At 43.4% G+C, this 15,589-nt stretch overlaps 1 protein-coding gene across 5 annotated transcripts in view; it reads right to left on the reverse strand.

The window, feature by feature from the left end:
• Positions 1–15,589, reverse strand: part of NEDD4L (neural precursor cell expressed, developmentally down-regulated 4-like, E3 ubiquitin protein ligase) — a 127,571-nt gene that overhangs the window by 4,877 nt on the left and 107,105 nt on the right. For all 5 annotated transcript variants that reach the window (XM_026865300.1, XM_026865295.1, XM_026865299.1 and 2 more), the window contains 7 exons: positions 12,592–12,650; positions 10,400–10,465; positions 8,810–9,039; positions 7,074–7,195; positions 6,255–6,325; positions 5,539–5,634; positions 2,211–2,284 (listed from right to left, as the gene is read on the reverse strand). In XM_026865300.1, the coding sequence (XP_026721101.1) occupies positions 2,211–2,284; positions 5,539–5,634; positions 6,255–6,325; positions 7,074–7,195; positions 8,810–9,039; positions 10,400–10,465; positions 12,592–12,650 (718 nt within the window). The remainder of the gene's footprint in view (positions 1–2,210; positions 2,285–5,538; positions 5,635–6,254; positions 6,326–7,073; positions 7,196–8,809; positions 9,040–10,399; positions 10,466–12,591; positions 12,651–15,589) is intronic.

Consider the following 15,589-nt stretch of genomic DNA (forward strand, 5'->3'; position numbering starts at 1 on the left):
AGCTTTTTATTAATTGCACAGATTTATCTTGTGTGACTGAATTGTTGCAAAACCCCCAGTGACTCTGAACAAGTGATTGTACAAGTATTTGCACTTTCACATGCAACACGAACTCCACACACACATCTTATAGCTATGGCTCTTCTACATCACCGAGAATTCCTTAACGTAACGCTGTCATGTCATCTGTGTGAACCTTCTGGAGATGAACTCACAGATGGACACTGCAAAGAGGCTTCCCTGGGGACTGAAACCACCAACAAACCCTGTGCTCTGCTTGCTCTCTAAATGGGGCCGATACCGTTAGGATGAGCTACCTCAGTGACTCGACATTTTATTCTTCCGGAGCCGAGTAATTAACAATTCCCAAAGTCTACAAAATTTGAGGACGGACCTGTAACAGTCCACCTATAAATAAACAGATGAATGAAACCTGCAGTATCAAAGGCAAAGGCCTGTATTGCAATGCTAACCAGGTTCTAGAACAGTGCTTGCCAAATCCCTTTCCTGCTGAAGCATGCTTCATTCCTCATTTGCATCAATACAGCAATTATAGTTTTTCTCACTTTTGAAGAGGCCCTAATTAAAAATGCCAGCAAGTATACTTGAATTTATTATTCTGCATTCTAGTAGGCAGAAAAACTGAGGGAGTGTAAACATAATTTAAGATTTGGCCAGTTTTTGATAGCAAGGCTGGTCCTGCAGTGGGGGCTCTGCTCTGTGTGACCAGCGGGGACGATGCCTCACTGCGGAGCACTTCCAGCTCATTTTAACTGCCGTGCGTCCAGCCAGGCTTCCTGTGTGGGGATTTCAAAAAAACAAGCAGCTAATTTAATTTACTCTATTTTTGTTTGTCTGTTGGCCGGTGTTATATAAACAATTTTCCAAGGCAGCATTATAGCACTGCATACTGTTCATTTGACAGGTACTAGAAAACTCCTAGTGGGATTCTCTCATAATGCTGCAAGAAATAACATTGATTTTTAAGTAGCAGCTCTTTAGTCAGTTGATCTATTTACCTTTTTTTTTTTCAGTAAGTATTACATAATAAAATAATGTAAACAAACCACCAGATTCTCTATTGGACAATAATTCTGCATCTAAGCACTATATGTGCATGAGAATGCATCATTTGGGTGTTAGGACACAGAGGCAAAACCAAACAGTGGTGGTGGTGCTCTTGGGCTTTTTTGTTTGTTTTTTCTTAAAGTATAACAACTAGACAAGTTCTTTCATAATGAAATTCTGGGGACAAATATTTTTTAAAATTTAAGTTGCATTAATAATTTCCAAATAAGAGCATCCAAGTGTTGACCCTCAGGTTACAAAAATACTGTGACTAGCCACAAAAGAATTATCTAGATATAAACCTGACTCCGTTCTGAATTTTGGCCCACACGCTTTCAGAGCTTTTAGTTTCTGCACTATGATGGGGATAAAAAGAGTTCATGATGTCTAGGATTTTGCACCTGAAAACTGAAAGACACACCTGAAAAATCAAAGAGCTGGCGGTGCAAATGTTATACAAAGTAATGAAAAAAAATCATAAAAGCAGAGATTTGGTATTGTTCCACCATTACAGCCAAATCACTGTAACACAACCCTGCAAATGAGATTAACAAGCAAGTACAAAGTTCTCCGTAGAGAAATGATTAAACATTTACAGAGTTCCTGAGTTCTTCCTTAAGACCACAGACATCCTATTTTTAGTCTTTTTTCTCAATCCAGTTTAGTGTTCAGGTCTGCACACATCTGCATTCTGTGACCTGGCAGTTCATCAGGAAAAACTGCAAACCCCAGCGGGGAAATTCATCACCGCCTCAGAATCTGCCCCCAGAGCTGGGTACCCCATGTCCATCTGCGTTAACGTGACGAGTGTCGCATCCAAGAGGTGCCACTTATTTTCAAATCTCTGCTACTCAGAGCAATCCCACCCATTCTAGAACCTTCCTTGTGCCTACCCATCAAGAAAGTAACTTCCCTATCACATCACAGACTCCCCTGATCACTGAAATTTATAGAACAGTAAAGGTTAAAATGCAGGACTTTCTAAGGATTAGGGTATAAACAACGTTAACAAGAAGATTTGTGTTTAAAAGGATCTCTGATGATCCGGCGTTGTACAAACTCCAGCAATGGCTGCAGGGTAAGTTCTAAGACAACTGTGCTTTCTTACACTCAGGATAAGTTCCATAAATGTATATACGTACTCAATGTACTCCCTTTTGTTCTCATTTGTTACCATGATTTCTGACCCATTTGGCTTCAGGTCGACTTGATATGTCTGTATTCGAAAGAAAAGAAACAAAACACACCACAGGACATTATTTCAGGACACATTGCTCACACAATCAGCTCTCCTTGAGCAGCCCTGTACAAGTGGTATCAGAAAATCATTATGCTATAATAGCTAATGAGACATTGAAACATCCCACGTTTAAAGATGGCACCATTAGGAACAAATTATCAAAATAATGATTATAATCACTAGCAAGTGAGCAAACCATTCTAAAGCAAACCTTCAGTCCTGAAGAGCGGGTTCATCTGGGTAAAGAAAACATACGTTCCATTTTAATATGGGTAGAAAAAGGTTGTCTGGTTTTTCAAAATGCTTGAAAAAGAACGGTTACTTAAAATCCACAGGGAAACAATAAAAAGGCCAAAAGAGTAAAGGAGAGAAACAGCTTACAGAAATGGCTGAGAACAGATTTGCTAAGGAGACTGAAAACACCCAACGTGTTACGCTTTACAAGGAACTACAGCAAGTCCAGATAACGTGTTTATTTCTGCAGACAGTGATTTACCAGTAGGAATTTACAGAATTAAAGCTGGGCTAAAAGTTGGCAGCTTTCACCAGCTAGTGCCCCCCAGCTGTGGCTACGAAGCAGCATTTCTCTGGCTGCAGACCCTGGTGTCTAGGCACAGGCACGAGCGTGGATTAACTAATGGTGAAGCGGGTGCTTGGGTGTGCTCCTCACGGGCACGAGAGGAGGGAGGTCAAGTATTTTGTTGTGTGCAAGTCGTTACTCTGTGCCAGTCAACTTGCTCCATCGCCTCAAAAGCCTGTGCCAGGGTTACTAATCTTTAATGATTAAATCAGATGTTGAGTTACAGTAAGACAGTAAATTCATCAGCTAAGGAGGAGGAGGAGGCTGGAGAGCTCTTTCCAGGACTGGATGGACACTGAATGCTCCAAGGAGAAAAACAGCACAAGAGGTTGGAATAAATGTGCCTGTTACTGTACAGAAAAGATGACCATACTGTTAAGGAAAAGTAACTCATAGGGAACCTACACACCTCTGAAACACTGGCTTATTCATTCCATAAAGACCAGGGAAGATGGTTCAGGCCTAGTAAGGAAAAGGTTTGCTCTACTGCCAAACTTAGGGCAGGGCAAGGAAGGTCCCAGACACGGCAGCACAAACAGGCTGCCCGGGGCTGGCCTCTTCCTGCCTGCCAGAAGATGCACTGCTTTAAGAAATGAGAAATGGTATTCCAGAGCCATTAAGAACTCAGGGGAAATACAGACCTTTTCTTTCTCTGCTTTCTGAAGACAGCTCTCCATCCTTCACACATTGGAAATACCTGCTGTGTATTTCTCACTGACTTGTGAGAACCACCAAACCCGTATTTTTGGTTATTAAGGGCAGTAAGAAGATAAGATTTATTAGAGCTTTCTTGTTTTTCTCCAAGTCTGGAAGAGGTTTTGGTGATGAACGTCAATACAGAAGCTACGGCAGCGCAGGCACCTCCCTCTTCCACCCCCAGTGTCCCTGTGGAATCGCTGTCATCTCCCACTCAGCCTCCCAAGGGCACTTTTACGAAGCTTCAGTAATAAACCAAGAGCCGGCAGCGAGTCTGGGTCCCTCAACCTCTGGGAGTGCCTGGAGCGCCGGCAGTGGCCGGGGGCACACGAGAGAAAGCCGGCGTAGGCTCTTCCTGCCCTAACTCCGGACTGCTGGAAAGCTGCTGCGGGTGTTTCAGTCCCCAGCTGGGCAAATGCCTCCTCGCTACAGCACGCCCTGCTGAGCTTATTTGGGCGTTTCTCTGATAAAATCTGTCATGCCAGTTCTGCATCTCACCAGCAGTAGGATGGAAACAACATTACTTTCTTCTGGAATCAGATGCATCTATTGTAAATTAAACAGAAATCAATTGTGGCGGCAGTGCCAGAACCAGCTATCTGAGGTACTAAAGAGTCAGGAGAAGAGCAGAAAGCATCTCCAAGTAAGCTGATTTATGATTTGAGTCAGCCAGCAGGAGGGAAAGCTGGCAGTGAAAGGCTATCAATAATTTGAAGCTAAACCATTACAGAAGAGAAGATAATGGAAATTACCAACAAACAACCCAGTGCACTGCAGAAACTTTTCACCCTGTGTCTTCAATGTTTTCCCTAATTTTCCATCTAACTGGTAACTTTATGTTGGTTCAGGAACAGAGTAATAAGCACTGAGAAGTGGATCAGAATGTTCTTGACAGCACATTGTGGGCATGTTTTGAAATTCTGAAGTGAGCTTTTAAAGAAGGCACCATGGCTGACAATACTAATGGTACCTGGAGCCAAAATGTCTAGGTCTAAGAGTTAAACAAAGTGACGACACAAAAAAAGGTCATAAAAGCCTATAAACAAATTAATTTGAGACACAGGTAGGCATTGTGAAGTCCCTACTCCACACAAAGCCGGTGTGTTTTAGTCACTGTGTGTATGCACACATCATAGAACGGTTCAGCTCCACAGCTTATAAATAAAAAATCCCCAGCCATGTCAGGCCATGTAAACAAATCCATGGTGTGTTTGCTTTTAAGTCCTGAAATTAACACATCTGTACACCACATTTATCTGCACCCAAGTTCTTTCCCTCCAGAAGCTGACACAGATCTCCGAGTTGGTTTCAGTGGGGTTCTCTGTAAAGACCGACTGTCCATCCAAGGCAAACTGTACCCAAGCTGTTGTTACAGCTTCTACTGATAAAATGAGTTAAGATTTTGGACAATGAGTTGTTGCACCTACTTCTCAATTGTTAAAACTTACTTAAGAGTTTTCATTTGTAATGGAGAGTTAAGCAGATTGCAAACCTTTTTAAACAGGCGTGCTGCCTTCTGCTGCGCCGTCTGCCTGCGTTACGTACAAGACACTATAATCAAAGCACCTCGCTGGTGGCGACTCTACCATTTACTTTATCTGTTGAGAACATCTTCAGCCTCCAGGACCCCAAACAGTCCCAGGCTGAGACTGTTTTCTACGATGGAGTGTGTAACACCTTTACTACTCCTCACTGCAAGTACTTTAGGAGCCTCAGGCACGGCTGTTCACAGATGTGCCGTGTCACTCGCTGACCAGCCCTCGGCATCCCCGGACTTGGGAGAGTTCAGGGACAAAGGGAGGGCGAATAATCACAATCCACCTGTACTGATCACTGATGTTCAACAGTCCTGATCAAGTTCACAACCAGGAGATGCTGCTTGGTATTTAATTACTCTTTGGCAATAACCAGTAATAAGATGGAGATAGGGACTTTTGGGAAAGCCTTTACATACCTGTCCAAAGTTTTCCTCATCTATGCAGAACATGAGATCCAACTCTGTCGGGTCATTTTCCAGGATCCACTTCAAAGAGTTGTAGTATTCACTATCCTACAGCAGATTGTAATTAAAGTTTGAAAATATGAACATTAGATGTACAGTTTACCTATAAATTGAACAAAAAAACCATCTAAAATTAACTCCAGAGGAATGGGAAAGATAAGAACTTGTTTACTTGCACAGGTACTGTAAAGCAGGGGAAGATGCATTTCTTTATTCATATGTATGTACCTTAGATGCTGTATTTTTAGGTTAATGTTAATGTCACTTTTCTTAATGGATTTGTGGTTGCATTATTACCCGCATTGCCAGGGCAGAGCTAAGCGCTGCCCCAGAGCGCGCCAGGCAGCTGTGGGGCTGTGGTGTGCTGCCTGTGCCGGGGAGCAGGCCGACCCAGAGGAAAATCTGACAGTTTTCAGACACCTGCTGCTGCCTTTCCTACCGGGGCTGTTCCTGTCTCCTCTCCCTCCACTGTTAGCACACTGGTTCTGAAACACCCTCCTACCAGGGAGGGTTTATTAGAAAAGTATGTACACGTCTTTCTGAAGTTCCCGCTATGACCTCGTGTCTTCCACCAGGCACTTTACTGGAATTGTTGGCTCTTACCAGTTTCCCCAGAGGAAAAAACCCACATAATTGCTAATGCTGGTACAGTTTAAATGTTACCTTACCACTGACTCCATGTCCTTCAGAGTGATTGGCTTCCCCAGCATCATCTTGTAAAAAGGTCTGATGAAGAAGCCTAAAAGAGAGGAAGCGTTACCTTCGCTGTCCTGCACCTTCCCTCGCCCAAAGACAGCCCAAGGATAACACACCGCGATACTTCCTAGAGTGTCGGCAAGCAAGAAACCTCCTGAAAGAGGTTTATAACAAGAATTATGCCATTAAACAACGTAACATTAATGGCAGACAGACACAAAAGATGTGGAATTGAGCCCAAGGTGCTCTAATCCATTTAAAATTGCCATTCTCCTCACAAAGGAGACGTCACAGAAACAGGACAGTGAGATTCCTCTTCTAATGTGCTGCGCTAGCATTGAGTAAAATTTGATCAGTTTATAAGGTTTCCTTGCTTGCTTATTGTGGGATTGCAAAGTCTGGCAGAAATCAGATTTTGTCATTAAATCATTCAGTAATAATTTTACAGATCACAGCAACTGACACCCACACAAACTGCTTTGGCTGCAGGTCTGCATGGAATTGGCTGATTTAAATTTAGTGGTTTTCCTTTAGGGATGGTGATTATTTAGCAATGCTGATTCTGTAGTTTAACATGAGTGGAGGAAGGAGCAAAACTTGATATGAAACGTATTTGTTGAGTAAGACACTATAATTCTTGAATCACCGTTCACATCAGGAATGCAATTTCCAACAGTTCCATTACTTTCTCTCAGACTTTGCACTCTAAAGCATATGAATTACTGAAGTGATTGATTTCATTTAATAAGAATCCAGAAGCAGTAGCACAGCCATGCAGTGTAATAACTCACCATCCAACAGCTTCCCGTGATACACGGCCAGACCAGCAACCCGACCAATAAACGTGAAATACGACAGATGATCTTCGTTACAAAGACCTGAATTAGGATTAATCTGAAGTGTATAGTTGTCCCTTTTTTGGGGAAAGAAAAAAAAAATCTAAATAACCAAGTCTTTAAATAACCAGATATTCAGATACATGAACACATAACTTGAGCTTAGGGCCATTTCCTGTTCATTTCTGCCAGAGCGTGGTACTGTAATTTCTCTGTTCTCAGCAGAAGCCCCTGGCAGTCGGTGTAGGCTGCCCTCACCGAGCTGGTGCTGCCGCGGCCATAACCAGGGAACTAAAACTCCTGCTCCTGGGGTAACGGGCTCCCACCCGTAGTGAGTGCCAGAGGGCTGTGCCGACCTCTGCAGAGGAGGAAAGCCTGGCAGCACTGAAAACGGTGAGATTTTGCCATCGGGTTCAGTGGAAGGAGAATTTCAGCTAAACTGTTTGTTTGGCCTTCTTGCTGGGCTTCATTTTTCACTCCTTCCAGCCAAATTTCAGGGCTTAAAATTTTAGATTCTCTTTCTCAGTAGCTGCTTTTATAATTTTTGAAATATCTGGAGGTACTGAAGAGGAATTAAGCAGAGGCACATGGTCTGACTGCCCCAGGATAAAGAACATCTCCTTCCTAGCATCTTAAGCTGCACACACTAGAGAACACCTCTGCAATGCCCTTAACCCCCCGGATACTGCAAAAAGCCATCAAAGGACTAAGAGCTTTTAACTGGCTAACAAAGCACTAAGAGTCGTGTGAAAGTGTTTGTCACAATAGGACACGAGGGTAAAAGCAGCATCTTTAATTTGCAGCATATCTGTGAAGAAAGATACAGGGGTTTGACATAGGGGTTTTTTCTTACTTCTTAAAATAACTATTTAGATTTCTGACCCTAAAATGAAGTAACGTATTTAAAATGTCTGCAGTGACCTGTCTCTCCCCAGATGTGCATCCACGCAGGCATGCTGCGCTACTCAGCCTTGTGTCTCCCTTCAACAGCAGAACGTGTCTCTCCTGAGACACAAACGCGAGAAAAAGCTCTCATCGTGCAGTCTTTGCTCATCTGCTTACAGGCTGTCCAACACTTACTAGAGAAAGGAGTGAGCTTTATGTATTGACAGAAAACCATCAAAACTACTGCCTGCAGCGAAGAAATCCATCCTCGCGGTAGCCAGGCACAGATGTGGAATTACGGACAGCGTATTAAAACAAATCTGCTTTAAGCAAGAGACTTGCTCTCTCATTTATACTAATGGATTGCTCACAGATTTTAAAATTGGACAAAATCACATTTAAATTTATGTAAGGCCACTGCTGTGTAACTACTGAAATGTAAATGAGAAGCTGTTTTATGAGCTAATTATACAGGAGCACTAGAATTCGGGATGGCAGGTGTCGCACAGTGCAACGGGAGGGTGCAGAGTCTTTTGTCTGACATCCCTCCTTTCACTATGACTCGCTGCAGAAATCGCAGTTTGCTGCAAGCAAGGCAACACTGAATATTGTCTTAATAATGGAAACAATTTATGAGACTTCAGTGACAATTTGAAAGGTTCTCTGAAAAGCAAGTATGAAATGATAGTACGGAACAGAGGGGTTTGACTGGTAAAAGCACAACCAAGGCCCCATGAAGGGTGACCCCCTTCCAGGTAACTTTATGGATGTCCCTAACAAATGGAAATAGTTTAACAGACACTTACGTTGCTGAATATTCAAAGAGACCATAGTAAGGGTTAAACATCTCCTTGGACAGGAGAAAAAACCATTCTCTGGCCACACCTCCATAGTCAAGTCCTTTTTCTGACTCAAATTCAATCCAGAGCCTGGCTTTTAGTACATCAGGTCTCTTCACAGACATGATTCTTCTGTAGGACTCCTCAAAAATATTATTTCTGTGTAGTTTCATCTCAAACCTGTTCGGTATGTCAGCCTATATGAAAGAAGATTATATTATACTTGTTAGTCTCAGTAAATAAGTCTTCAGGCCAGTGACTGACCAGTGGTAACAAGTAAATGACAGATCAGACATCTGATCTATAAAGTCTCCCCTTAATTCTGTTTTCCAGTGCTCTCTAAGCCTACAGGTCGATAGCATATGGTGAACTAGGTGAGGTCCAGTATGGTGGCTGAGATTTCTATATTTGACAAAACAATGAAAACAACAAGAAAAGTAACAAACCAACCACAAAAAAAAAAAAAAAAAAAAAAAAAATTGATACTACTGTGGTCTTTTTTAAGGGCTTCTTAGCTTAAGATGGTAACAAATGCACAAGATTTGTGCAACTGCTTTACTCACATATCTGTAAAGGCCAGAACAGTTCCATAACAAGAACACCTACAGTGCCCTACACACAAGAGAACCGAGTTACAGCTGTTAGCAAACAGCCAGGGAAGGGGCTGCCCAGATGTTTTAGGAGGTCTGAACAGGAGGGAGCACACGACCATTATGATTTAGCCCAGGGAGCTCAGTTCAGAAAAGAGAGAAGAGAACCAAGGTGAGAATTTGTAGAAAGACGACTGGATGAACAGATGCACAGCCATGTATAGTTTTCCTGATAAAATCGACTCCATACAGTTGTTTCAGAAGGTTTGCTTTTTCCTGCCAGCTGAGGTGCTCATTGTGTGCAATCACCGGCCAAACTCGGGGTGAAAATTCGAGCTGCTGTCAACAAACAGGTGAAGACAATGGCAAGTGCCTCTTGGAATTACAGCTGGTGTTGCCGAGGCTGTTTACTGTTAATTACGAGCCAGTGTCCCAGGCAAGCTCCTACTCGGGGCTCTCTCACATTAAAGATGTTACCGGAAATACCTTTTTCCCAGAACAAGAACACTAGGAGCTTGTGCCAGATCCAGCACCACTGTGGGCTCTGCTCTGCCAACTCCTTCCAGCGCTGCCCTTCGCAGCCCACGGCCGAGGATGACAAGTATCAGCCCTCAAGCCTATCTTCAACCTAACGCTTGTGAACATACCCACTAGTCTCAGTTGTGATGGGAGATGGAGAGGGGCTGCTGCTTCCTTGCTGCCTCGCCACTCTGATTTTGCATTCAAACAGGAAAACATGAGTCTTAAAAGTTTTGTAAATGTTTTTGTTGAGAAATCAATCAAATCCAAACTTTTCTTCTCTTTTCTGGTTCCTACATAACCGCTTTAGGAGCGGCACAACCAAGAAAACTTGGCAGGTGTCACAGCAAGATACAGCACCGCTCTGTAGCTGTGCTCAGGACAATCTGTGGTTTCTCCCAGACACAGCATAACTGATCCCAACACAAAGCAGCACGTTTCTACTCACGGGTTTCTTTAGCTTCTTCCGGAAATAGTCATATTTCTGTTTGAACTCCCTGGAATACGGAACTGCCTATCGGAGAGAGAATCATAAACACCGTTTATTCCAGCTATTTAGCAGTTTGATATTCCAACGTTATTTAAAGACACACTATCTATATATGTATGCCACAGGTTCATCTCATAAAATCCACCATGCACAAAGTACATAGAGCAACTAAAATCTTCCCATTTCTCAGTGTATAATTTGAGTTAAAAGGTATGAAAACTTTCGACCCAGTTCTTCTGTTTATCAGCTACTCACCCTCATTTTTTTTTCTTTTAGGAACAGAAAAGAGCAAAAACAATTTTTAACACAGACAAAAAAATATGGAATGTATTGCTGCTATCCATGTGTCTCATAAGGAACTTAAGAGCATGCCATATGATACGGAATTTTAAAAATGCCTGGTGTTAGCACAGAGTGTGGATTTGCATGGCTGAAAGCACTAAGTGTTGTTAGGTGCTACTCAAAAGACACAAACCTCAAAGAATTTTGAAAATGAACCTAAAAACACGTTAATGGGCTCCAGTAAAGTTCTGACACCACCAACAGCCCCTGTCTGCTCTCCAAATAGTGCAGGACACAGTGTGTACCTACACAGCGGGAACATCCATGGCTAGAAATCATCTGTTCAGCCCATGTGAATAAATCTAATCCTTAATAGTTACCAAACTATATCAAAACTAGTATGAAAACATACACATTCATAATGTCTTTAATCCAGCATCTGAAAGCGTTTCATAAACAAATTAACATTCTTTTGAATGAAGTACAGGTCCCTGTGTAATGTTTATCTCACTCAGTGCAGCTGCCTGTGAGTTAGGCTGCATTTTTAAGTAACAGCAGCATAAGAGAACAATTTTAGAAGTTAAAAAAATTCACAGCGAAGGATGGTAGGATTACATTAATCAGCAGAGTTGGAAACTGGTGTCGGGCATCTGTAAAGACCCCTTAACAAATGCCACAGGTCTCTGAAATATTGATGTGGACTTCCAGATACCTGGAAGGCCTCTGGGGATGATTCCAGGCATGCACAAGTCAAGGTTCAACAAAGGTTCTTGGAGTTTTGAAAGACATTTTTATTTTATCTGTGCGGCTCCTTCCTGCCAGCACGGGGCGAGGGGAATGCCCTGCCTGCCATCACTCCGCTCGCCGACCCCCGGGCGCTCGGTCAGAGCTCGGTGCCCTTCTCTGCCGCTGCCCGTCCCCAGCAGAGCCCTGTGCGCCGGAGCGCATCGGCCACCCAGGAGGGCGGGTAAACGCCAGCCCCACCCCTGACCCTGCAACCTGCCTCGCTCGGCCTTCGGGTGGGACAGCCACAAGGACCTGAGTTAGACTAACCAACAGCAACAAGCTGAAGAGTGCAAAAGATTTTATACTGTTTGTTCCACACTAAGAAATTTATAGTATCAGGAAGTGTGGAGAAGGAAAAAAATCAGAACGTTACACTTACATTATATTTTAGATGTAATCAATTTAAAATCACATTTTCCCCCCAATTCATCTGTTTGGATGTCAAAAGTAAGCTAAAGATACCACTCTACTACTTTTGTCCTGGACTTTCATCATCACAGTAAGCAGCAAATACAACAGTAAGAACCATGCTGAAATCTTAAATTTTTTTACTTTCCAGCCAGGGATCACATTGGTAACAGATCTTTCAGTAACCCCATTCACGGTCACCGCTCAGTGTGGAAAGCTTCGGGTTGCAGGAGGAGAGCGGAACAAATGAGAAACGATGGGTTTCTGTGCGTTTCAGCGCGTGAAACGCCCATCAGACCATTCAGCTGTGCAGCTTCTGAGTGATGGGCCTTCCCTCACAAGTAACGCAATATAAAAAATTACAATCAGCCCAGCAAAGCCCTGTCAGGATTCCCTCGCCCCTGGCCCGCTGAGCTGGGGGGGGGCGCACAGCCGCAGGGCCTGGCGTTGCGGGGCTGTCAGCCCAGCGCGGCTGGAAGCGTCCCCAGGGCCCTCGTGTGCAGGGCGAGGCACCGCTCTGGGGCTCGCTGGCAGGCTGGCCCCGAGCTCCCCGTCCGTCGGCAAGAGGCCGGGCCAGGCAGGGGGGCACAGCCCGCTGCTGGGCGACACCTCCTGCCCACTCAAACCCACGTGAGTCACCGCATGTCTTGGAAAAATACCATAGCAGTACTTACTGGACCAGTGATTGCTGGATTCTGCAGTCTGGGGTCTTCCCACTGGGTAATTTTATTATCTGGAAATAACAACAGAAATGACAGCATTACTCTTCTGTTACCACACTGTGAATTTATGCTGTTTTTTTCTCCCTACAACTGTTTTCCCTACCATTTCCACAACTTAGTATTTCAGGGTTAGAGAAGGCTGCATTCACCTATCTACATCAAAACCCCATCACACTGTTTAGTTGAAAACACTCATCCAAAAATGCAGAACTACGACAGAATCCAGTGTATTTACACTGCTTTTGTTCCAGCGTCTGTAGTAGTGAACATGTTCTGCTTGAACATGGTCTTGGATTCAACTTGTATTAGAAATACACAGACTTCATGCCTGAAAGGTAAAGGAACCCAAAAACCTTGTCAAAGGACAGGCTAAGTTTACTTTTTTGAAATTTTGCATAAGGATAGCCAAAATGTAATACTTTTAAAAGACAGTCTGTATTTAAATTTGGAGGGAATAACAGCTCTTTTAAAACCCATCCTAGACACTGATTTAATGAAGTTTTTAGGACCATTAAGGGAGGCAAAATTGTACAAGTATGGTGTAAGAGATCGTTCAGTTCTGACCAAAGGAGATTTTGGCTGTAACGTGACAGAATCCTGTGCTTTTCATCTACAGTTTTCAAGAGCACCAGGAGGGTGGTTATACAGGTAAGGTTATACAGGACCACGGTCAAACTTTCCCTGCCTCCACACAACTGCTCCTCACAAGATTCTGAACACAACAGAATCACAACAAAATGATGATGTTGCAACAATAAGACAATGCTCCAAAAACCAAACCAGGGGCCCCCTGCAATGGCGAGGTCTCACTCGTCCTGAGAGGGCAACAGTGACCCTGCGTCTGTGGCACACGCTGCTCTGAGTTAGGAATGCGGGCTAAGGCCGTAGGCCAGAGTTTAGCTTTTGGGATTGCTTGGTTTGGGAATAAACACACTTAAGTTTCAAGAAAATTGTTTTTACGACTACTGTAGGTAAAAACAAAAAACTAAGCCCACTTCTATTAAAAATCACAAGTATTTTCTATGTTTCTACCATTGGAAGAGACCCGTAAGTTTTGAGCATCCCAAGCTAGTTTTAAAATGGGACTGGGATTTGGAAGGTGAAATGCATTAAATGTTAACTGATAAAACCTCAAGATCACAAACACATTTCAAGAAATTTATCAGGTAGTTTATTATTAAAGTACTCTTTTATTTCCCTCTAAGCATTAAGTCTATTTAGTGCTTATGGAAATTACGGAGGAAGCCGCAGGAGGCCCGCAGACCAGAGCCTGCCAGAAAGGTGTGACGCCTGGTCTGGCCCTTTTCATCTTGCTTCAAAATCTTAGTCACATTTCCTTCTACGAAGTTTACTGGTTTTATACCAATTAGTTTTTATACCTACTTGAAACCAAAAGCCACAAATCCTGTGGCAATTTTCTATGAAATCGAAGTGAACTGGAAGCGACTGTAAGTTTGTCAGTTCTTATTGGCCTACATGCTTGAGAGTGTACAATGTTCCTGACAAATTGTCTTTTTCAGTGACAGGGACTCCCTATGATAAATGCTGTGCCAGGGCTTAGATGCCCCAACTAATAATAAGGGTCTAATGTAAACTGCTCTACCTGGGATGGTAGCTCAAGACTCTGTGGATGCGGATAACAGATTCCTTCCTTTTGCAGCACATTGTCAGAAATCTACCATCTCTCTCGTCTTTGCACGAATACAATACTCTGCCTTTCCTCACAAAGCAGGCTCTAGGCCCTTTGAGGATTCCCTCCTCTCCATCTTCTCCGGTCCCTCCCAAGCTCTTTCCCTGGCGCCTGGGCCCCCGTGCTAGAGACAGCTGCCATGGCCAAGCCATCGCCAGGGCTGATCAGATTGGGAGGATTACTGCAGCTCCTGGGACACTCCTGTTGATACATCACAGGATGAGTTGACTCATGTCCAGTTGTTAATATTTTTAATGCCCTTTTCAACAAAAATTCTGCTAATTATTCCCATTCTGAGAAGTATTTTGCAATTCTCATTAAAGAGCATCTTACTTCACACTACAGTGGAAGCTTGCCGGACTCGTTCTGATTTCTTGTCTCAGTGAGCACCTCTCACCTCTCCTACGCTGCTGCTTCCTGCTGAACTAACGACATTCCCCCTCATTCCTTGTTCGAATCACTAATGAATATACTGAAGAGTGGTGGATCCAAGACAGACTTTGAGGGGAACCCATTTCCTATATCCACCCCTGTCACCGACCCACTGATAACTGTTCTGAATATGGCTGGAAAACCTTTGTGTTTTCCTTCGTGGTACCTTCCAACAGGTAAGTTGTATTTTCCTGTAGGGCTCCTAGGAAATGCAGAAGCACATGCACACTACAACGAGTATTTTATTCACAGATGGTAAATGATGTTGACTTAGCTAGCTAAGGACCAGTCATGGAGAACTGGAGACTCTGTTTTTTGTTAAAAGATTGAGAGCTGCAGAAATTAGCACTGTTTACAGTTAAATCTAAAAAGATTATATTTTCAGGCTACTATGTTACAAGCAATATCTAAATTATTTGAACAGTACTTCACCTTACTAGTTTAATGGCAGGCTTAACAGCAGTTAGCATTGCCCCGCAGGAGGAGGTTTCTGTGCTGGTTGCGTTGGGACTTTTTTACAGTTTCTCTCAGGGATGAGAAAACCATTTCAAAATGAGGACAACAGTATTGGCTAATTATGCAGAAGAATTACAAAATGTATCTGGGGAACCAGGACATTAACAGTCACTGAATCTGTCAACGCTTTCAACATTTACACTGTGTTCTAATAACGAAACTGGCTTCATTTGTTGCATCTTGACTAGTGGCTTCAGCAGAGATGTAAGGGTGGCCGGCTGATCGTGGCAATGGGCTGCTGAGACTTGTGTGTTCGGGGCGAGCAGGGCTGGCCACAGCCCCCGCTGACTCCCGCGTGTCCCAGCCCGAAGG

This window comes from Athene cunicularia (genome assembly GCF_003259725.1).
Source record: "Athene cunicularia isolate RWA chromosome Z unlocalized genomic scaffold, athCun1 chrZ_part1, whole genome shotgun sequence".
NCBI classification, from domain to species: Eukaryota; Metazoa; Chordata; class Aves; order Strigiformes; family Strigidae; genus Athene; species Athene cunicularia.